The sequence below is a fragment of the Zeus faber genome (genome assembly GCF_960531495.2).
Source record: "Zeus faber genome assembly, chromosome: 17".
Lineage (NCBI taxonomy): Eukaryota > Metazoa > Chordata > Actinopteri > Zeiformes > Zeidae > Zeus > Zeus faber.
This window is the reverse complement of record NC_137204.1, coordinates 11,605,223-11,630,412: the sequence shown is the minus strand read 5'-3', so window position 1 is coordinate 11,630,412 and position 25,190 is coordinate 11,605,223. Positions and strand designations below refer to the sequence as shown.

The 25,190-nt window shown below is 42.3% G+C and overlaps 1 protein-coding gene across 1 annotated transcript; it reads right to left on the bottom strand.

Annotated features, from left to right (window-relative positions):
- Positions 1-110: 110 nt before the first annotated feature.
- On the bottom strand, positions 111-24,623 carry xpo7 (exportin 7; the record flags this gene model as incomplete). Its single annotated transcript, XM_080018180.1, has 28 exons — positions 111-2,001; positions 5,484-5,611; positions 5,709-5,807; positions 6,361-6,518; positions 6,622-6,760; positions 6,857-7,071; positions 7,214-7,296; positions 7,389-7,496; positions 7,959-8,047; positions 8,159-8,265; positions 8,352-8,460; positions 8,542-8,605; positions 8,723-8,803; positions 8,984-9,057; positions 12,823-12,958; positions 13,055-13,160; positions 13,718-13,911; positions 14,513-14,685; positions 14,783-14,929; positions 15,043-15,162; positions 15,968-16,041; positions 16,148-16,313; positions 16,504-16,608; positions 16,695-16,760; positions 16,903-17,069; positions 18,884-18,977; positions 20,111-20,257; positions 24,591-24,623. 28 exons carry the CDS (start codon positions 24,621-24,623, stop codon positions 1,908-1,910), a joined length of 3,276 nt encoding a protein of 1,091 aa, XP_079874306.1. The 3' UTR covers positions 111-1,907.
- Positions 24,624-25,190: the final 567 nt, after the last annotated feature.

The following is a 25,190-nucleotide window of genomic DNA, read 5'->3' as shown; positions in this document are numbered from 1 at the left end:
AGCAAAGTTATTAAAAAGGCAATTTACAATCTTACAAACTCAGAGTCCTGAAGTACAGATTGATTTGCACAAAACGACACAAAGGCCCCCGTGTACAAACCAATGAGGTTTATTTGCAGTCACAATGCTTACACTATATGTAGCAGACATCCAAACAACTCAAACAGCTATTCACTCTATGGACCCAACACATTCACATCAGGGACACAAACCAAAAATAAAGTAGGAACTCAAATAAACATCCATGAGTGTCAACATGGTTAGAGATGAGAGCTAGTCGTCACAAACAGTTAGCAGCAACGTCGTAGGGAGTAATACAAGTTGCTAATATTCTCCTATCTCTTTACACTGTCCTGACTTCTACCAAGGTTGATGCAATATTTTTCAGATATATATATAAAAAAAAAAACAAACAAAAAAAAAAAAAAGGGATTCCTTCAAGGAGCTCTGATGACTCGCACTCCAACGCCGCCAGCGCTCCGGAACTGGGAATTAATCTTTCCGGGTGAACCGGAACCCCGTGCTCCAAGAGGTTCTAGCAGTCACAGCACCATGGGACACCACACACACACACACACACACAGCCACAACACACCTCCCACACCACACTCAATAACACATTCTTGCACACGCACACACACACACGCAAATAGGACTCCACCGGAGAGCCTTGTCCTAAGAATGGGGACGGTCCCGAAAACCTGGTCCAAGGGGACCCAGAGGAGTGTAAACAAAATGGTGGAAACTGCACCCAGCCTACCAGAGGGTAAAATGTAGCCAATACCAAATTGCTTGCACATCAATCCTCGCCAACTGTAAAAGGGGAACAAGAGGAGAAGTGTGTGTGCACAGAAGACCCGACAGCCTAGGGGTCCGTTGTGTTTCTAGATTGTTTAGAGAAGGAGGAAGAAGGTAGAGCGGTGATGGATAAAAGTCTGGGAGTGATGCCATGCCTCATCTGCCGCCATTGGGGGAAAGTGGCTTATTAACAACGTTCCAGACCAGACTTGGTTAAAAAAACAACAAAAAAAAAAAAAGTATGTACATAAACGCTGCGACCCTCTCGATCCAATTAGTGTTTGTACCATTTTTCTTTTAATCCGGCTACTCCCCAGCTCAGGTGCGCTCACATTACTCCCTCTGTCTTCCTCTCTGAAATGCGGTAGAAATCGCCCCGCCCCCGCCACATGGACACAGTTGCACTAACTGACTATACTTAGGAGGGGGGGGGGGGGGAAACAAACTCAATCACGCTTTTTACTCATCTTCCGTTTTTAAATTCAGTATAAACATTGTTCAAAATGTTACGAAAAAAATGTACACTTGTTTTGTGTGTTTTCTATACAAGGCAGGCAGAAGCAGATTACTATTTTGTCTTTATTTTTTTATTACCAGCTTTGATTAGCCCGTTTCAAACCAGAAACACTTACTCGTAGTTTCTCTACGATTTTTTTTCCTCCTTCAAGAATGTGCCCTTCCCTCCCCAAATCCTGACCCCCCCCGCTCCCCCTCCGTTCTAGCCAGAGGACTAGCCCCCTTGAGGCCTCTGCAAACTGGCTTTAAAATAGATCTGTATATATTTATATATGTTTATATCAAAAGGGGGTGCGGGTGGGGGGTCAAAAATAAGGGGTGGATGAGGTGAACAACGTAAAGATTTATGAATTGTGTTGATTTTCTTTTTAAATTGAGCGATACCTCCACGAGCAACTGCACATGCAGCGTCCGCTCTTCTTGAGGTAAAAAAAAAAAAAAAAAAAAGGATTCCTTAGAGCATCCTGGCCCAAGGCGAGAAGAGGACTGACAGTGGCGGAGGTGCGGGTGGGTGGATGGGGGACAAAACGCTAGCTGGGAATAAAGGAGTTGAGGAGACTCTGGGTCCATTTAGGGTAAGACTGCGTGGAATGTCAGCTCATCATGTCGTTGCTGTTGACGCCGTACGTTGAGTTCTTCATGCTGTCGTTGACTTCCCGCCTGAACACAGACAGGTTCTGGGTGAACCTGCGGAGAGAAGAAAATTCAAGCGCATCTGTGAATGACTGAAGGTCATATGGTATACTACATACAGGCGTGGACACATTTGTTGGTACCCTTACAGCTCATTGAAGCACTGCTTCATTCCCCCTGAAAAGTGATGAAATTAAAAGCAATTCTCATGTACACCTGCATGCCTTTGGTACGTCAAGAGTAAAGCAAGAAACTGAAAAGATCAATTATAGTCTAAAATGGCCTGGACAGACTTGTTGGTACTCCGTAGAAAAGATCATAAATAATTGTATTATGGTGATTTTTCAAAACTAAACTTCTTTAATTGGAATCACATGTCTTCAATCTTATAATCAGTCATTCAGCCTATTTAAATGGAGAAAAGTAGTCCCTCTATTTAGTATAATCGTGTGCACCGCACTGAACATGGACCAGAGAAAGCAAAGGAGAGAGTTGTCTGACGAGATCAGAAAGAAAATTATAGACAAGCATGTTTAAGGTAAATGTTACAAGACCATCTCCAAGCATCTTGATGTTCCTGTGACTACAGTTGCAAATATTATTAAGAAATTGAAGGTCCATGGGACTGTAGCCAACCTCCCTGGGCGCAGCCGCAAGAGGAAAATCGACCCCAAATTGAACAGAAGGAGAGTGTGAGTGGTAGAAAAAGAGCCAAGAGCAACCTTCAAAGAGGTACAAGGTGGACTCCAAGGTCAAGGTACATCAGTGTCTGATTGCACCATCCGCCGCTTTTTGAGTGACAGTGGGCTCCATGGAAGAAGACCCAGGAGGACTCCACTTTTGAAAGAAAAACAAAGCCAGACTGGAATTTCCTTAAATGCATATTGTAAAGCCACAATGCTTCTGGGAGAATGTCCTTTGGACTGGAGCTTTTTGGCAAGTCACATCAGCTCAGTTCATAGATGAAAAAATGAAGCTTTCTAAGAAAATTACACCATACCTACTGTGAAACATGGAGGAGGCTTGTTAATGTTTTGGGGCTGCTTTGCAGGTCTGGCACAGGGTGCCTTGAATCTGCAGGGCACAATGTAATCTCAAGACTATGAAGACATTCTGGAGGAAAACAAACTGCCTGGTGTCAGAAAGCTCTGTCTCAGTCGCAGGTCATGGGTCCTCCAACAGGATAACCCAAAAGAAAACAGGCAAAGCACCCAAAAATGGATAAGAACAAAACATTGGACTGTTCTGAAGTGGCCTTCTATGAGCCCTGATCTAAATCCTTTCAAACATCTATGAAAATAGCTGAAACATGCAGTCTGGAGAAGGCACCTTTTAAACCTGAGACAGCTGGAGCAGTTTGCTCAGGAAGAGTGGGCCAAACTACCTGTTGACAGTCAGAAGTCTCATTGAGAGCTACAGAAATCGCTTGATTGCAGTGATTAGCTCTAAAGGCTGTGCAACAAAATATTAGGTTAAGGGTCCCATCGTTTTTGTCAATGTTTAGAATATAAATGATCTCTCAAGCAATAATTTATCTCTTGTGACAATTCCTCTGCTTTACTCTATGACATACCAAAGGCATGCAGGTATACATGAGAAAATTGCTTTAAATGTCATCACTTTTAAGGAGGAATGAAGCATTGTTTCAATAAGCAGTGAGGGTACCAACAAATTCGTCCATGTCTGTATATCGTAAAGATTACCGTCATATTTGTATTAAACCGTTTCTATTGCTATGACTCAATTAAGCAGCAGCTCTGCTTCACGGCGATAGTTTTAGATTTGGAGTCATGGTGCTTCACGTCATCTGCAGTGAATGTAAAATGTGGCACTTTGGGAAATTACTCACAGAAGCAAAAACAAAAACAAACCTGTCCCTTGTCGCTAAACAATATCAAACTTGTGTTTGATAAGGATATCTCAAATTGCACAAGGGCACCATTCATGGATTATCACAAAATTTGGCGTCTGCCGACACGACATAAGGTGAGGGCAACTACAGAGCTGAACCAAAGTACCTTTTTGGAAGCATTTAACATGTTTCCAGATGGCGTTTTAGTTCAAGGTTTCAGGGAATTAAAGTTTACATCTTCAAATGAAGAATTTGTTCGCACTTTACTGCACATATCTGTATACACAAATAGGCTCTCATATACATAACTCTATTCCATTCTATTTTGTACCCCCACTTTGTATTACGTTTGAGTCTTAATTTGTTTTATTTTATTTATATTATTCCATTCACTAACTGCATTACGTTTTAGGAATCAGTTTGTTTCAGTTAGTTATCTAGGTAGGAAAATCTCTGTGTGCGTTATAACGACATTTCACTGCATATATGTATGAAAATATGTATGTGACAAATAAACCTCTTGAATCTTGAATTGTGCACATATGTTAAAAGTCAGACTTCGGAATACACCATCAACAACATTAAAACCACTGACAGTTGAAGTGAATAACATTGCTCATCTTGTTCCAATGACACCCGTCAAGGGGTGGGATATATTAGGCAACAAGTGATCAGTCACTTCTTGAAGTTGATGTGTTGGAAGCAGGAAAAATGGACAAGCGTAAGGATCTGAGCAACTTTGACAAGGGCCACACTGTGATGGCTAAACAACTGGGTCAGAGCATCTCCAAAACCACCGGTCTTGTGGGGTGTTCACGGAATGCAGTGGCTAGTACCTAACAAACGTGGTCCAAAGAAGGACAACTGGTCGGTGAACCGGCCACAGGGTCATGGGTGCCCATGGGCTCATTGATGCACGTGGGGAGCGAAGTCTAGACCGTCTGGACGAATCCCACAGAAGAGCTACTGTAGCACAAACTGCTGAAAAAGTTAATGCTGCTATGATAGAAAGGTGATGTGAGCATCAGAACAGGACCACGGAGCAACGGAAGGTGGCCTGGTCTGATGAATCACATTTTCTTCTGCATCATGTGGATGGCCGGGGTTAGGGTCCAATCCGTTCGTGCATCTGTGGGATCTGTGCTGGGACATCAAGCCCGATCCACGGGGGCCCCACCTCCCAACTTACAGGACTTAAAGGATCTGCTGCTAACATCTTGGTGCCAGATACCACAGGACACCTTCAGAGGTCTTGTGAAGTCCATGCCTTGACGGGTCAGAGCTGTTTATGTGGCACAAGGGGGAGCTACACAATATTAGTGGTGGTTTAAATGTTGTGGCTGATCGGTGTGTGTGTGTGTGTGTGTATATTTATATAGCATTTTTTTTTTTGCTTATTTTGCCTCTCCTGTGTCACATATAGGCATTACCTTAGGCATTAGGCATTACATTATTATTAAGTGTTTTTTAAAATATAAACTATATTAATTTAATATAGAAAAAACCTGATACATATCGTCATCGAGAAATGAGATGATCTATAATCGGTATGGAAGATTTTGCCCATATTGCCAGCCCGAACTGAAGATATGGGTCAAAAATGCACCGTGGCCTTTTGGACTCAAAGATGTGTCGTGTGAAATTCGAGAGTCGGGAACGTGATGATATTATGGCCATGACTGACCTGTCTCGGTTCTTGGTGAGCAAGTTGCGTTCTATTCCTTCCATCAGGTTCTCAAAACATAGGTGCATGGCCTGCTGCTTCTCCGGGGGCTGGCTGTTGACAATGCTGTTCCTCAAGTCAGCAAAATACTGTGGGAAATTCAACAGTACATAGTATACATAGATTTATTAATGGGAATAATGTAGTGTTGCATATATAGATGAAACATACAAGTTGTATCTTTACCTTTTCGTTAAGCAGGATTAGGCCTAAAAGAGGTCTTGACATTGACCACTGGTTGCGGCAGTCTTCGAAGATAATGATGTTTAAAACAGTGGACAGCATCTAAAAGGATGAATGATGTGAAAGGAGGATAGGTTGAACAACCTGTTGAGTTGCTGGCATAAAAAAAAAAAAAAAAAAAAATTAAAATAAATAAATGAGGGCTGTCAATGTGAAGTCGTTAACACGTTACCGCAAAGGAATAGGGGAGCGATGCTGGTGAAAACTCCATTAAATGCTTTTTGATAAAGATTTGCTTTATAGTTTGGATCTAACTCAATGCACTGCTTTTGAAATAGATTTTTTTTTTGTGATTTATTACTTTCATTGTTAGACAGTCCTTATAAAAAAAAAAAAAAAAAAAAAAAAAATCTACTTCTGAAATTGCCATTAAATACATTTTAATAGAGATTGTTTTGTGTTTGTTCTCTCACTGCTTTCGAAATAGGAAATAAAATGTCTAAGGGTCAAATTTGAGTACATTACACAATTGCAATTTAATCACAGCCCTTAAAAAAAATAAAAAATAAATAAAAAAAATAAAAAAAAATCTACCTGCTGTTCTATAAACACATTTGTTACAATTAAAAACAGATGTACTAATAGGTGATTCCACCTGCTGGATCATCTCTGGATGCTGCTGCATGATGTGTAGGAAACGATCATCTGTTGCCATGGGAGCAGGTCGTTTCTTGGTAGAGCGCGAGAGCTGCTTGAACAAGTAGGTTACTATGTGGTCCAGACTGGAGCAGCAACCTGTGCACACCATCGTATCTGACAAAAGAACCCCCAAAAAACAAAAGTAGAAATGGTATAATGACAACACATGCCACAAAAGCAACATATACAACCAGAGAGAGAGACAGGTTTGACTTACCTAGTGCGGTGAGTCCTTCCGATATCGAGGACAGGATGTACATGACCACATGTGGCTCCAGACTGGCAATGAAATTCATGTGGTCCTGAGTGAGCACTTCCAGCAGAGAGTAGAACGACTGGCTAAGCTTGGGATAGTCCTACAAAAACACAAAAAAAACCCCACTGTTGCAGTTCATGGATTCACTTGCTCAAACAACCGCGCTCGATTTGAAGGTTCAAAAAGGCAAGCTCACTAGTAAGTCGCTGTGAGGAATTGACAGCAGCAGCTTGATGAAGGTCTGCAGGGCGTTGTCAAGGGCATCGTCACCGTACAGGCGGAACACGCCAAAGTTGACGTAGTTGCCGCTGAGCACGGCCTTAAGCATGGCGAAGCACACGCTCACGCCCTTCAGCTTCACGCCGTATACCTGGTCCTTGGGAACCTCCCCTAGGGTCAGGATGCGGTTTCCTGCAGGTGGGAGGAGAGGAAGGAGGGGAGACGCCCCCAAAAAATACTGAAATTTTACACCGAGACACCTAAACCACACCTAGCCTTCCCAGGATGAGAGGCGGTAGGAGTATTCAGGAGTTTAAGGCTGGTTTGGAGGTACCGTAGGTGGTGATCATTTTGCTGGTCTCTCTGAACAGCAGAATCCCATTGGGCGAGGACACGTCAAACTGTAGCCTTTGGGACCTGGGAAAGGTAAATAAGGTTTGGGATTCGTAAGAAAACCTTAGCACTCCCGGCATATAGCTCATAGCTACAACAACGACCATCGCCTTTACCTGTTGTGAACGAGCTCCGCCATGAGTTTGAGGACCGGTGTGGTGCATGCCGGGTCATGGTACCACAGCTCTATGGCCCTCTGTAAAATGGGCATGTAAGCTGGATATCTGCGGTGGTAGGTCAAGGGAACATGTATATGTGTGTGTGTGTGTGTGTATATATATATATATATATATATTTTTTTTTTTTATATCGATAGTATTCCGTAATAGCCATATCGCCACTAAACCAGTGGTGTAACAGAACGTAGTTGATCTGTACGGATTGCCCTCCACGGTTCTGTACGCATGTGAACTGCGGATCAATTGCAAAATTTCAATACAGTTTTACTGCCACTGTTACTTTTTAAGTACTTTTTTTTTTTTTTCTTTATCTCGATGCAGAGTTGCAGTGAAAAGAAGATAGACAAGACAGATGATGAACCATGAGTTTTGTGATCTGTTGCACCCCTACTAAACCACTTTAATATGTTCCAAGGTTGGAAGATGCATTTTTACCAATCGGCATTAGCAAATACATCTAGTTCATAACAGTGTTTGTACTGGTTAGTCGTGCACAGCAAAGGATACATCCAATCAAAGAGCATCATGAAGCTGGTCTTGGCATTGAAGGCAAAGGCAATTCCCCTCAGGTCTCGAACCAAACCAACCAAAGTCCTCTACAGGGAATGACGTTAAGAACAGAAGATAAACAGAACACATGTCAAACAAGGAAAACATCTGTGCGTGGTCTTGTTTTACTGTACATAGGCGCTGTTTGCATGAGATACCTTGGCTTCCTGTTCGTTGAAGGTGTTGGTGCTGAGCATTTGGGCGACGGCTTCGAACGCGGCTGTCAGCGGGAGCATGAACTGCTCAAACTGGTCTTCGTCTTCCCCTGCACACACGGATAGAAGATCATCGACCCGTCAGTTACTTCACCCTGTTAAATCTAAGGGAGTGGCTGGATCGGTGAGCACTTACCTAGATCAACCATGAGCAGGCGCCCCAGCGCGGTGTAAAACGTGGTGCGACATCTCATGTCACTAAGGTTGGACTGGTTGTTGACGCCCAGGAAGGAGAAGTGCTCACTCTGGCAAGGTGGACAGCAGAAAACATTCCTTCAAATCTCACGGAGATCTAGAGTTTAGAGATGCTTGGAGGGAGTACTTACCGTATGGTTGTTCAACATGAACTGGACGGCGCTCAGCTTCACCAGCTTTCTCACGCTGCTGTATGTGCAAAGCAGCGTCAAGGAAGAAACTCAGAACGATCTGGAGGTCCCCGAAAATAATAGTGGCTCGAACGTGGCAACGGTTTGTCAAGACAACTTTGAAAACGGCAAAAAAGGATATCCTAAAGAGAGGTCGTTGAGGAGCTGCAGCGTCTTGGAGGTGATTGGTTCACACTGACCCCAGTACTTCAGATTAGTGATGCTGCAAAGGGTAACAAAAAAAACAAAAAATAGTCAATGATATAGATCTACAAATAATATAATTTTTTGTGGCGAATAAACATTTGGTCAAATTTATGACTCGTCTCCAAAACATCCCGGTGACCTCCCATATCTGCAGATATACACGTGCTCTGAATATAGTGATGACGAATACACTTACATTTTGCCAATGAAGACACTAAGTACCATGGTTTCATCGTTCAGCCCCAGTACTTCTGATAGCCGCCGGTAAAGCTGAAGGAAATATGAGCATGCGGGCACAGAGACAGACAAGACACGGCTCACTCCATCAATCCAAAATGCAAACACTCTCAAAAACATCCATTATCCTATTGACAACCCATTTTTCTTTTATTAGTTGCCTAAAGGATAAGACATTGCAAGGTTTCCCCCAGTGTATTGCAAGCCTGCCCCGCCAGGCCTAAGCACCTGCATTTTTTTCAAGTGTATTTTTATATTAATCAAAATATCAACATTGATTGCCACATATTGATTTTTTATTTTACCATTTACAAGAGGTAAAATGTTAAGCGCGTCTTAATGTATGTAGTGTGTCTCTCTCTCGCTCTCTCTCGCTCTGGGCGCATTTTGTGCCCCAGTCTCCCTCATTGGAGAGGGAGCAATCACGTGTCCCATTCCTCTAAATAAAGAAAATAAAAACATTGTGTTTTTATTTAAAATGTATTTTAATTTATTATCTTTTTTTTTATTACCCTTCACCCCTAAACATTTTTTTAATAATAAAATAAATAAATAAAAGCACCATGCGTAACGGGAACACTCAGCATCACTCTTAACCCCCTCACCCGGCCACAATGCCACCGGGCTTAACAACTTTTCTGGGGGAAACCCAGCATTGGCTACCATCCGTTTTCTCAATTTAAAAAAAAGGTTATAAGGTTTTAAGGGCACAACGCAGAGACAAAACAAGAATCCTTCACATGTGAAACATAACTAAGGGTCGAGCTCCACAGACAAGGCTGAAATGGGATATTGTGGATCAAAGGGTAAGTTGACGGGAAATGGAAGCCATCCTAAACTCGACACTAAACATTGGCAGACACCGATGTGGTCCAACAGGGCTTAACATTATGCTTTTTTTTTGGGCAAGTGGCTTCTGGCAAGTGAGTAAGATGTTTTACTTGCCCAATAGCCAAATTTACTTGTTCCAAATGAAAAATGTAGTCCTATTAAAAAATAAATAAAACCAACAGGGATTTGGATAATTATTATAATTTATTAATGTATAAATCATAAAATTATCAATTACTATAAATAAGGTAAATACACACAGTATAGTATATATACGGGTTAGGCAATCGTTTATATTTTTTGTCCAATCTACTCAAGATCGTCAATAGGTGATGCTATCGCCAGGGGGCGGCAGGAGTAGGAGGGGGAGTTAACTCACAGCCCGCCAGTGAAATGCCAGCGTGGAAACAAATGTTTATTCATTTTTATCATTTATTCTCCGTTTAGAAATTTAAACAATATTATTGATGTTAGAATGAAAATGTGATTTTAGATTTTGAATAACCATCTTGAGCATGGCTCAGTGTCTGAGGGATATTTGAAAATCTTACCTTTAAGCTTTCTGCAAGCAATAACAACATTTATAAGAGAATCTGACATTTTCTTTTAATATTTAAAACATGAAAAAAAATCCATTTAATAACAATGTGCCCTCTATTCAAACAACAGCTCCCTTTTAAAAGTCTGGGTCTGTGAGTGCAGGGGCCTTTCTGCATCAATTTATGGTGGAAATACTGTATCTCTATTCATGTAAAGGAAAAACACAAAAGTGTTTTTATTGGTGGGGAAGGGGGGCAAATGTTCTAAATTGAGGGGGATGTATCACATGCATCCCCCAAAATCTACCTTGCTAAAAGCAATGTTGGCTAGTAAACAATAACTATTTAGAGGTAGATCTTTCCAGTAAACAAAGCTACCTGAGAATTCTAACAACCATTCAAATGCTCAAATCATATCCCTAACGTTTACTGCTCTTAAGGTAGAGGTACACTTAAAAACAAGTTGGAAGTTTTGAACCAAAAAGACGTGTTCAGAAAAAGATGAGAACAAATTGACACAGTGATCTGGGTTCTTGCGGTGTTCTCGGCACAAGACCCTGAGGCAAACTGTGTCTTTCGTCATTCTCTCGTTCTGAGAGCTCCCCTTGTCCAGATTGGTCAAATTGCAGTTGCGTCATGGCAGGGGGACGGACTTCAACCTCCCTTTCCGGGTCATTCAACCTCCTCCTTTTCCTGGTTCAACAAGCTTGATTTTTCCGGAGAACGTTTTATTTATACACCCCCATCTCCTCAAATATATTTGACGCAATCAAATAAAAACAGTAAACAAGGCTGAATCTGAGTCAGTGCCCCCCCCCCCCCAAGCACTGCGTCACGCTCCACACCTGCCTTGTGGTTCCCATGTGTTTTATTTTAGATTTATTGTTTTGGTCAGTTTCTACTTGTATGATAACATTTTAAACCCAACCAAGGGACGTTCCGCCTTGAATTAGGACAGTGGATTGTGTAATTGAGAGAGAGCGATCCTTGGTCCACTGTGCGTCAGGTGTCTCCGAACAAAAAAAAGTAATAATGCAAGTTTATGTATTTATGTATTTATTTTGAGGAGCATAGTGCCCAGACGTCAGTTGAGGTAAATAAAAGCCCTGGTCACTATTTGAGGAAATATGGGTACTAACAATAAATTACATTGAGTTTGATTAAAAATTTTCTTATTACATTTTTTCATCTTTATGTAAATGAATCTTTCACCGCCGAGTTCTTAGTAAGTTCTCATTGAGTATTCTGCTGACGGTGTTGTGGGACATGTTCTCCGGTGGTTCTAACATTTTTTGTTTCTGCGTCTTTTTAAGTGTACCTTCTGTTTTAGGGAGCGCGTACCGATAGCTACCGGCTACCGGATAGCACTTCTCACAAGCTGCCGGTACTCTTTTCTGCCCTCTCAAGTGGACAAGTCACGTGGACATATTGTAAAATATATTGTATTTTATTGAATCGGAGCGCACGCAGCTCAGCTGGAAAAGCTCCGCTTCAGCGACACAAGACGTAGTTTATTTTAAGATAACTGAAAATAAGCTATTTTTCCCTTGCCCGATCTGACAACTGCATGAGAAATTCCACTTGCCCAAACACAGTTTACTTGCCCCGGGCAAGCGTTAATGTCCAGCCCTGTCCAAGAACTTCTAGCTGCGATAAAAATCATATTGTTCTTGCGAACGAGACTTAAGAGAGAGTTAGTAGCATGTTTCAACAACGATACAACTAGAAAAGTACGGAAAAAAATTAAGTTTGCCATTAACTGCAGGTTCCCGAGTGTGGAAAAAAAACAATTTTCGTTTAAACAGGTTTTCATATCTCCACACCTCTTCCTGAGTTTAGTTCCTTCCTAAATTTCTCCAAGACCTTGGACAAGGATTACTTTCAACTTTTTGAGGTTGAATTGCACATCGTGAATTTAGCATTTTTAGTAGGCATTTAAACAGAAACACCTATTGTACATGTGACTAGCTAGACTCAAACCAAACCCACAAGAGACACATAATGGGAGGGAAGCTATTGGTTCTAAGTTCAACCACTTATCTGGGCTGTTCACATTTTGCAGTTTCTGCCCAGAACAAAGAGAACACACTCAGTCAGGCAGGCCATAATAAACTTCACAATGCCGAAGCTCAACAATGGTTTAAAAAAACCCATCCACAATAAAAAGTAGGTGCAGACTCAGACCCCCGGGGGCTCTTTAGAGGTTTTTCGATAAGTCAGCACTATTGGACTCCACAAAAGCTCAGGACAAAACGACTTACTCGTTTCCATCAACTTAGCCCCCCGGCCCTAACGGCTAGCACTGGCTCGGTTAGGAAAGGGGTGAAAATAGCCCCCCCCCCCCCCAAACACAGCTACGAGGATGGACAGAGTCGACAGAGTGAGGGATTTAAAAACAAAAAATCCCACATGGCAGGCAGGATTTTACCTTAGATGATTTTTGCACCTGGTCGCCAATGTAGATCTTTCTGAACTGCTCGAAGAAGCTGAGCATGGCCAGCTCCAGTCTCTCATTGCCGGCCTGGGCTAACCGAGAGTCGGTGAGGTTCATCAGTTGGAGAACCCTGTGTGAGAGAGAGAGAGACACACATACACACACTCTGTAATGGGTCTAATACATAGATGTAGTATGCATGAGGGAAAGCGGTTTGAATTCTTACCGACATACTAGCTCTCCGTCCATGGCGTCCTGCTCGTCCGTACTGGCAAACGACACCCGTCCGCCAATCACGGCTCCGATTATATAAACCAACCACGTCAACCGCCCTGCTTGGAAAAAAAAAAGGTTTCACAACAGGGGTTAGGGCAGACGCATACAGGCAAATTCACCAAATACATATAGTATTTTCAAATGTGCCCAAAGCATTCCCCACAATTTCAATTGAAAAATTCAAAGCTTGATTCTAGCCGGAGCCTGAATAAATACTTCATATTGCTGCAAGAACATTTAATTTCTTCACAAAACACTTTAACCATTTGGCTCTTGATGGCAACATGGCCAATGCCAGCCTCAGTCTACACCACTCCAATTTGATTTAGTCCATTTGTTTGCAGTTCAACAAACATTTCCATCCAACTGTAAAGACTGCTTTTTGGTTCTTTTCAATTATCGATTTCACCTCTAGATAATTGCTCATTGGCGTCAAGCGCATTGGTTGATTTCTATCAATAAGAGCAAAGGAATCAAAATGGTAATACTAGATAAAGCCGACTTTAAGCTGCTCTTGTTGGGCCAATATGTTTTTGGGTAGCCTGTAAAATGAAAAGTCACATTGGACAGTAAAAAACAAACAAACCCCAAAACACTCAACAACAACACATACCCTCTTGTACAGTGACATCGGCCGTGCTGGAGTTGGTGGACTGGAGCAGCTCCTGATAAGACTGTGCTGCCTGGTCAAAGAGCTGCACCAACAACGCGCAGGTTTTCTCGTACTCACACCTCCCGATGGTGGACAGTTGGTCCAGCTGCTGCTGAACCAGGCCGGCGTCGTCCAAGGGGTCTTCCAACCCATCTCTGTACAGAAACAGCACACATTCGGACAGACAATCAATTCCCTGTGCTTTATCTGCACTCTGGAGCGGATGTAAACAAACATGTTTTGGGAAATTACTCGGAAGAATCATGGCCCATGGAGCATAATTTTTTTGTGTCTGTTGATGAAATATGGTCGTGTTTTGTCAGCACCATTCATGGATTACTACGAAATTTGGCCGTCTGCTACCACGCCGCCAACACCTAAGGTGAGGGCAATTTACATGTTTGCCGATGGCATTTTAGTTCGAGGTTGCAGGGAATCAAAGTTTGCATCTTCAATTTTGCAAATATGTTAAAAGTTGAATTTCGATACATGTAGCTGATTTTTCCACTTATTTTGCCTCTCCTGTGTCACAAATAGCCTTTACCATGTGTTTTTTTAAAATAAACTATTTATTAATTGAATAGACGCAACACATGCTATATCGTGATATACATCTTTATCAAGATATGAAATTACCTATTATCGGAATAGAAGATTTTGGCCATATCTTATTGCCCAGCCCCAGCGGAAAAGCATTAGATAGTATCCTGTGCGGGAACATATACAACCAGCACGCGTCACATTCCATAAGCTAACCTCAGGATGACATGCACCGATTCCAAGCGTGATGTGATGTAGGCCTTGGTGACCTCCGGCGTGTACGTCTCCAGCAGATGGGGTTCTGTGGCTTTGACGTAGGGGACGGACGCCGCCAGACGTTGCCAGAGGCTGAGCAGGTAGTGAACGCTGTTGGGGGCAAACTCCCAGTGCTAGAACCCACAAAACAAAACAATGACATTTTTATTTTATTGTTAAACCAACCATCTGCTTTTTTTCTTTCCCCACCTCCATTTACAATGCACCTACCTGGAGACTGGTGACTGTAAAGTTAGCTATGAGGCGTATGACTTCAGGATAGTTCTCCACTTTAACCAACTCTCCCAGCTGGTAGTTACTCTTCAGCCTTGCCAGTAGACGACAAAACTCATGGTAGTTGTTTGGATCTGGCAGACACTGAGGGGAGATAACAACATACAGGTCAACGATGACGCTGGTTTATCTTAAAAATAAGTTTACTGACAGGAGTCCAATAGGGTATGTATGTACATCAACGGCCATGTGCATACCTGTGGGTTTGCGAGTATCCTCTTCACTCCGTCCACCAGGTGTGAAAGGAACTTAGCTCTCTCTGCGTTGTTGAACAGAGATCTCCGAACTGAGGCTATCTGAACTAGACATGACAACACCTACACACACGCAAACACAACGACCATTAGCATTTGTAAAAACTGTAAACGTTGCCTCAACTTCTGCCTTATTTTGGCTGTGTCGATATCAGTGTTGACAGTGTCGATAATAGTGCCACGAAAACATTTCAAATGCCACTTCAATAAAGAATGCGACAAGATCACAATTGCAAGGCTGCACTAATTAATCGGTTCCAGCCAGAATAGCAGCCCTAGAATAGCAGCTCCAGTAGAAGACGTTTCGTTCCGAGAGTGAGGAGTATTCGTCGTGACCAAAGGATAAGACTTTGAAATTTGGTTCTTGACAAGTCACTTGGTAAAAAGAATCTTTCCATTTTCCGACTTCTTGTTGACATGATTCAGAGGGAAGACTTCCGGTAAACAAGAGGCAGAGGGGTCGGTTCGGCTGCGAGTGGTGAATGGGATTCTCACAAGAATCATTGCACTGTGTGAAAAGTATTTAATTTGGTGGAATGCCAAGAGTAAATCAGTTGCAATCTATATGAATTATGCCAAATGATATTGTCCTTTTTCGCCTTGGAATTAAATGTAGTCCTCAGTCATTATTTTTAGTTAGTGAGTCAAAGATTCACTCTTTGGACGGAGTGGCACCCGACTCATTTAAAAGATTTGTTCATGATGAACGAATCACTTGCAAGTCGCACGTAGGCCTTTAGTATTACTAGGCCCTAATAATAAGCATAGTCGGAAATGTTTCTGACATTTCTAGTGATTAACAGGATACCGGGACAATTTAATTGTAAAAAGTGTGCTGTGGAAGAAAAGGAGGTTAGTCTTTACTTACCAATGGGGAAAGGGATGGCGGGATGGAATGATATAAATTGAAAAACAGCTGTAGAGTGGAGGAATCAAGAAATGCTGTGGAATAAAAACAAAAAAATACATCAGAGACATGTCAATTTGGTTGGTGTCAAATAATTAATAAATAAATCACCTGCGCCTCCCCTCATTGGCCGACAACTACCTGATCTCCAAGATGTGGGTATCTGTACGGTGCAGAGGTCGTCTGAGGACTCATCCGTCGAAGTTCCTATGAAGTCATAGTTGAGGCAATTGTAACTGAGCTTCAGCAGCTGCATGAGCAGACCGTGCTGAGATTCATCGTTCAGGTTCAAGTTCTTCCCTGATGCCTGGAAACCATATGGACAAAAACAAACAAGGCACATATAACACAATGGTCATCACGAACCATGGGATGATACTTACTGAATATAATGAAATTCTGAAAATAAAACTAATGAACAAACCCAATTTCTTCATCCATTCATAATAGAAATAATAGTATTTATTATCATAATGAATATGAATTAATAAACGAACCTGCTTTAGCAAATTACAGGAGAGAGTGAAAATCTCAAACAGGGAGGAGTCTCTGAATGACGACGCTATCTTCCTATGTTTGGTAAGAGGATGTGTGGTGTCCGCCTGTTGGTGAAAGGCACAATATTAAAATAAATACAATTTGTTTTAAGAGAACTACATTGATTAGAGAGTAGGACGGAGGCGCTTACCTGATTAATCTCATTTGTTAGCTGGGAAAGAATCGTAACTCCTATAATGCAATGCTCCACGCTATCCTGCAAACGTACGTAAACACATGAGCGACACAACAAAAGCATGTTAACACACGTGAGTAAAATACCACACACACACACACACACACACACACACACACACACACACACACACACACACACACACACACACACACACACACACCTGTAGAAAACGCGTCACATCGGCAATGACGTTTCTGAAGACGTAGTCGTCCTTCTGACAGTCGAACCAACCCAGCTTAGTGATCCTGGCGTACAGCTGGATCAAGGCCTGGGTCACGAAGGCAGCTAACTTTGGCCGGGTTGCCAGATAATTCAGCACATAGTTCCCTGTACAGTGAACGAAAAGTAGAAAAAATTTTCACAACCACACCCTTTTTCTCCCCACAAGGCAATAAATGAAATAAAAATGTCATCCTTTATAATTTAACATTTGTAAAAGAAATATGAGTTTTGTTGGTGCTTAAGCTACATTTGAGAAACATTTGTTAGTTTTTGTAGTGGTCAACCCATATGGGTTTTTTCCCCCAATGGCCGATGCCAATATTTAAAGAGCGGGGTGGCCAATGGCCAACATAATGCCCAAATCATGTTGTTGTTGTTTTTGCATCTGATAAAACACAATAATTTAACAATGATAACAAATGACACACTAAATTGCTGAACTTAGATGAACATTTATTTAACAAAAATGTTATTGTCTGCATTGTCTCTGCAGTGCATTTATTTTAAATAAATAAATTGGTCAGGGAAAAAACTTTCAACTAAATAAATGTCCACAGGTAATGAAAAAAACGTTTCATACAAGTTAGGAAATGCATAAAAATAAATAGATCTAAAGAAAAACACAGGAAAACTGCCACGGGAACAAAGGCACGCCCGCAGCCCTGATTGAGGTAGAAAAAAAAACAACTCCACGCCAATATTCTAAGTTAGGTTTACATTTTGCTTTAAATGCGAAGTATTTCCAAATGACACTCAGAATTGATATGTAAAAAAATATATATTTTTTTCCACAACACTAGTCTGCAGACATTTTGTTTATTGGCATTGTGAGCACACGCAGGCATCGGCCGATGATCTCAATATGCGCAAATATCGTATATATTCATGTTCCTTGAACATTATTATCTTTTCTTTGATAAGATCAATCTAAATCATATCCATAACATTAAATACTCTTCTGGAGCGCATACTGGTGCGCATCGGCACTTCTCACAAGCTGCCGGTCTCCGTTCTGTCATCTTAAGTGGACATATTGGAAAATATATCATACACAGGTTTTCTTTAAAATTATGAGAACTCTCCCTCGCCCCTCCTTCTCACGCAGCTCAGCTGGAAAAGCTCCTCTTCGACGATACAGTACACAGTTCATTTTTGAATAATTTTTCACTTGCCTTATCAGACAACTTCATGAGGCATTCCACTTGCCCGAACACAGCCCACTTGCCCTGGGCAAGCGTCGAGCCCTGAGGGATGCGGCGCAGCGGACCCTCCGTGGAGCCGACCACAGCTAGCCCAACTCCAAACTTCAACCAAATTTCTCAAGTCAGTTCAGAGCGGGCAAGCCACAGTCGACTCCGCAGAGGTGCCCGTACCCCCCAGCGCACACTCCATTTGTTTACCAGCGGATCTTAACCGCCCCAATATGGCAGCCATGTCAGACAATATTACCCACAAAAATATGGGGAGAATCGCAAACCTGCTTGTGATTTCAAAGTTCAAAATCGAACGCTCATTTCAATCAGTTTTTGATTTCTAATTGTGACACCCCTAGATGAGTTAGGGGGCTTTTAGACTTTTGTGTTTTTATTCCAAAATATTAATTTTGGATTGTATTTAGAGATAGATAGATGAGCTTTTTGGAATACGGCAGTACCAAATACGGGAAAAAAATAAAAATAAAAATAAAAATATATAGTCAAGACACGGCAGTTTAGTTGAAGTCTCCAAAGGAAAATAAAATAAAGTCAAATTAAATTAAAGGCCTGATTAGAGCCAGAAAACACAACAATAAACAACAATTTTGTCATTTTGCCAAATAAGTCTTTTTGAATTCCAGATTGTGTGGTGTACTACATTCTGGTATTTTTTAATCAAATGCAAACAAGGCTCATATAACTAAAGATAGTAGATAGACTTACGAATGTCAATGCGCTGCTCGAGAGGCAGAGGGTTGCTGGTTCGAGACACCAGTTTAGACAGACAGGTGGCAGCCAGAAGCTGAGAATATGACGACTGAGGAGGAGATGCAGAGAGAACATACAGTACATGAGTGCAGCAACAGATATTACGCAGGGACCGTACTTTGAAAACATTGCCTCTAATTAGGGATTGTGGACAATTAATCGTCACACAAATAATGGTGGTGAACGATTAAGTTTCCTTTTTTTGTTCATTTTGTGCCACTATAATATAATTACCTTTAATAATACACATCCTCCTTATGAAGAACGGCAGTTTAGCGGCATTGAACATACCAATTTGGATGGACAGTTCATTTCATTTTTTTAACTTTTCTTACATTATTAAATAAACTGGGCAAATATATTATTTCTTAAAAGTATTTTGAGGTCTTCCTAGCTTTTCTCTTAGGCAACGGTCCCAATTAAAATTTTATATATATATATATATATATATATATATATATATATATATATATATATATATTTTTTTTTTCCCCCCACCCATACCAAAATAAAACCATTATCTATGCATAGAATTGCATTTGTTGTAAATTGTTTAATATATTTGACTATTTCTGTTTCGTATAATTCTGCCAGTTGTGTATATTTGGAATTTTTTTATTTTATACCTTTTATTCTATTTTTTTCTCTCAGAGTGTTAAGCTTTTTTTTGATGCCAATTGTCTGTAGACGCGCACCAATAATCACAGTGACATATTCCACCTAAATGTAAATGCCCCTGGCGAAATAAAATCTTTCTGATTACGGAAAAGATTTGGTTCAACATTAAAATTGATCAATTCCTTCATATACAACAACTCAAATCAATCTGTCAATGGGACCACCCTCCAACAAGTAGACAAGCCATAATGGCCCTCCAGTCACATCACATGGCCCCTGGGTGTTTCCCAGAGCTGAAGCAGCCTAGTCTATATGTTATGAGAAAGTAGCTGGTCATAACTTATTTTATCAACAATTTGTAAAACTAAAATGGTAAAACCTTAAGAGTTTTCATATTAGTCAGTGGCCGGCTACCACATATGCAATAACCCAGCCGGCCCAAACCGCCTCTGGATTAGATCAGAGCATTTATTTGATATCATTTGTAATGTGAGGTGTTACTGACACGGCGCCACCTGTCGCCAGCCTTGCATGGCGCTCAACAGGAGAGCCTGAAGTACTCACGCTGCCCCGCTCCAGCAGCAGCTGACACTTGCTGAGACAGTCTGGGCTGTTGGTGAACTCAACCAGAGCCTTCTCTGCTTGGTGTCGGACGGCTGTGTCGGTGGTCTCATAGAGCTGCTTACATAGGATCTCCAGCTGGGCAAGGCCCTGTATACGCGGAAAAAACAATGGAAATTCAAATTATCTGTAAGAAGAAATAACTTACAAACAACACAAAAATAAATCACAATAGCATATGTACAATATAAAAGTTTCAGACCATAACTGATATACATATTTTATTAGAACGTATCAGGCTCTTTAATTTGTGAGCAAACAGGGCTTTTCTCCAAGCTACTGAATTTATGGTATGGAATTGTCATGAGCCCCTTTAAAAAAATAAGTTTTGCAATGAAAACATAATTTCAATCTCTAAATACAGCAAATGTTAAATAATACACACAAGCCCAAAACATTTCATTCATTGAATTTACGTTGGTTTGAACATAGCGCCCCTTGCCTGCACAAAATTATCTCAAATAAAGCTAAAAGGGGTAATAGCAACTTTATCACATGCACCATATCAGAGAGCAGAACCATTTACATTCTTTGGTTAATTCTGGCCCACCAAGCCACAGCCATATAATCTGTCGGTGTCACTCTCACTAATAAGTAGAGGGATTGACCGGGGTTAGTGTGCAAGTAGAGCGCCCAAATTCACCCCTGCAAGCCAGTTCATTACAAAATGGCCGAAAGGGGAAAGGTGATGCTAATGGTAGATCATTTCAAGACGGTTTTGGCAGAAGAGAGAATATTCATTGTGTAATTTAGGTGTCATTGTGGTCATCAATCGACTCCAAACCCTACACTTAGTTAATTTAATTCAAATTCCAGTGCTTTCCACTGTATTCTGGCTTGCTTGGAAGAGGTAAGATCAATACCATTAATACCAACTCCCTCTGACACGTTCACACTTTCAGATAGTGCCAGGATAAGAATGAAGGGATTCCATGGAACCACGCAACAGTGTCTAATCAAAATGAAAAAATTAAAATTAAATAAGAAAGAATCCTGTGACAACAGGACAGATAGAAGGACCCCATCACACAGAAATTAAGCCGGACACACAGGGTGTGTTTGGGTCAATGGCATGTTTTGTATCCATCAATGAAATAAACTAGATATGAAGACACGTTTGAAATAGGTAAAATAATCCCCATAAAGTAGGCCTCAGTCCTAAGTCTTTCAGCTTAATAGACATACCTGAAAAAACAAGATTTTTTTTACAAAAGTTTAAAAAATATAAATACATCTCAACGTTTTCTTTTTACTCCCCTTTAAAAACCTTGTCATTTACAAGGCGTGTAGGTAGGCGAGTCGTTCAATCAAATTTTTAATTCTCACTTCGGTAAAAACAAAAACATTTCAATGCATTCCCCGATAATAAGGGAACAAGAAAGGCTCATCTGTCACCTTTGGAAAACAGAAGTAGCAGCAAAACAGCACAGAATACTTGATTTGTTTTATGGCGTCTTATTTCGGTTTGCGTCAGGTGATTGTCAAATGACTCCTGCAGTTAAATATTCACTTAGACAGAATCCAGGCTTTGAGCAAGGACAGTGAATATTTCCAGGTCACCGTTATATTAAATGCGGTGTTAATTCGGACTCGTCGCATTGGTAAGGGTGTGTGTTCCACTGCTGTTAAGTCTGTTCATGGCCCAGTATCCTTCTCATTTATTTTAGGATTGTGTTTGTTCTGAATGCAATCATTTTAATATTATCATTTATTCACTACATGCAACTTTTTATTTGATTATTAATGTAAATAATAGTGACTGCACTTTGAATTATTCATAGTGCATATACGTTGAACATAGTCTTTTGCCTTCTCCAGCCCAAAAAGGGAAGGTCAAATATTTTGGGTGGAGCCAGGAAAGACCCAAAGGCCAATTATGCTTCTCTCGTCTGCATTAAAAAAATGTGTGTATGTATATATATATATATATATATATATATATATATATTCCTTCAATATTTACATTTTTCCTAATACCAATGATACAGAGGTAAAAGTGCCGAATCATGTAGAGTCACAACGGGACGCCAGCCGCTTCTCTAATGGATGACCCCGCCGTCAAATTCGGAAATGGGATTAGAAATGCCTATATGTGTGCCAGCGTAAAGGCGCGTTTCTTTCTATGACATTCACGCTTATCTCTTGTATCGACTGGGGCGTTACCATTTGATGTGACAGAAATAGAGGGCCATCCCAGGGAGGCCACGGTGTCCCAGGATTGTGGAGTAGGTGTGGAACGCGCTACATAGATAGCAGATAGCGCCAGTTTGCCGATAGCACATCTCTGCTGCGCAAAGATAAAAACGTGGGCACCAGCCCCCTCTAAACATGCATCTACAGAGCGCGCCGCCAAATGAAACATACACAAACATGCATCTACAGAGCGCTCCACCAATCATTTGGATTTAAGCGTGTGACAATCCAGGACACACTACCAATAAAAAAAACAACTAAAAAAAACAAGGACATTTGAGATTTTTATATGCATATAGAGAATGGGGTGTTTCATTTGACAAAGTATGGAAAACACTTTTTTCCCCATCGCAACAATACAATATATGCGTATACATATACGATACACGACGTTGATATATTCAAACCATAACTTCAATGGAAAAAGCTAGCAGATTATGGGCCATGTGCCAAAATTCTCATCCGAATACACTAAAATGATATTCCACATTTCAACATACTTGATAATTAATCTATGCAATCTTCAGTTGTCCTATACCTCCCAAATACAAAAAAAAAAACCCAAGGTGCGAATTCTGCGAATCTCATTGTTGAGGGAGTCAACATTGTGAATAATGAGAACGTAAAACTAGTATGAAAACGACCATTTGCATACGTCAGATTACTTCCCAGTTACAGTCGGCTTTTTACAGAGTTTATATGTAAGATTAGTCAACACACGGACAAACCGATCCCCGATCGTACACATCACGAGCCTCTCTGTAGGACCTGTTGTCTGAGACATTAAAAGCGCTGTAGTGATCGAACCCAGTCGATGGGGAAGGAAACGCTTTAGAAATTCCCAAAATGAATGGTAAGTCAACGTCCAATCCATCGATACTTGAACTTATGCGTCTCCAGCATGCAAAATGCAGCCCACATTTGTGTATTATCCACCATTCTACATTCGATTCAAAAGAGATATATATATATATAAAATAAAAAAAAACTTGCCATTGTGATGATTATGTATCGAGCATATTGATGGACAGAATACTGTGCCGCTACCATCGAGGATCAACGACGCGGTCCTCGTTTGACACCTCGGGACAATGTGATCAACGCCTGAAAACGAGTCATTTTGTGGATGATCTTCTCACCCTCCAGCCCATTGGCCGTTATGTAACGCATTAAAACACCATGGATATGTCAATGCGTCGCCCGTGCGACAGCAACAATAGCTGGCTGGGGGGTGGGGGGTGGGGGGGGACGGGGACGTTTCAAAAACAACACCACAAACTGTGCCACTTCTAACGCGTGTCTTTCGGGGCGAAAACGGAAATGTGGGAAAATATCGAAAGGACTGGATGCGGCTCACTAACATCTATTCAGCAGAACATGTGTCCAGCTCCAAGCCCGTGGAGCTAATGCTAGGCGGGCTAGCTAGCTAACACGCTGCTGCTACCAGGCAGAAAAGGCACTCATTACTGTCAGTACTTACAAATATCATACGGATACGCGCTAGAACAGCCGACGTTACCACAACAGAAAGGGAGAGGGACAGGGGCCGGGCAGCGTACACGGTTAGCCGTGTAGCTCACCACATGTTTTGAATGGGACAGCGCGGGAGAAGTTGATGCTGATGCTAATGCACTAGCCTGCTGCTGCTGCTGCTGCTGCTGCTGTCATGTCGGCTAACGCAACTGGTCGGAACAAACTTCAAAACATCTCTCAACGCGCGTCTGAAACCCAACTGGCCCCCGATAGAACGCACGGAGCGCGAAACGTTACACCACGGGCGCCTCGAACCGCCACCCCGGCCGAAGGACGTCCACAGCCCCGCCAGTGCGCCGTGCCTTCATTGTTTACTTCACCGGGGGTGTCCGGGAGAACGTGCCGTCATAACCCGCGGGGACGCGGCTCCGGGCTCCCGACGGCGACCGGGGGTCCGTCGGCGGCGGCGCACCGTGCCGCCGCCGACGTTTTGTCGCGTTTCCCTCACGCGGCGGCGCCAACGCCGAACCACGGCGCACAGAAGCCGCGGAAGCCGCCCGCACGATGACAGGCCACAAGTCAACACAAGCGCACACGTCCCGTAATAACCGCCGACAGCCGCGGCCGAACGGCGCCCGGCGCGCGCCGGGCAGGGACGCCGCTCGCGGGGGGGAAGGCGGCTCCGGCGTCCACGCGTCCGTTTCCACGCACGTTCGGCAGCGGCGCGTTGATTGCAAACACATTGGGCTCCGCTCACCTGCACATGATCCGCCATTTTTCTCCATTTCATGCACCTCACACTCCCCCGCTTATGGGGAAGGAAGAGCGATAACAGCGCCTCTGGTGGAGGCGTCCATTTCCGAGGCGCTTCCCCGTTCGCCGCGCCGACATGGAATAAAGACAATCTTATGTATACGCGACTGTCCTGTCTCGCACGGGCGACTCACTTGCTGCCATTTGACAGAAAGGGTTTAGTTTAATCAGATGGATTCAAAATAAATGCCAAGCACATCGACACTATAGGACAACACAGCGCCTGTGAAATACAAGTGGAGCGAAAGTAGCCGATCATTAACTGCAACCGAACCTCCGAGATGGAAAAATAAATAAACATGTATTTATATGGAAGAATGTCAAAGGTGATGTGCAACCGGCGCTTATGCGGCCGTGTCCCTGCTGCGGAGCAGGCTCGTTGGCGGAGCGCGTAGAGCGACCACCAGGGGGCGACGTCATCGCTCACGCGGCGCCAGCGGGTCACGTGGGCTCTCTGCGACCAGGAGCTGTGCGGGAGACAAAAAGGAGCAGCTCCGGCGAAACGCGCCGTGCGGCCGCTGATCTGCCCCCGGACGAGCACTGC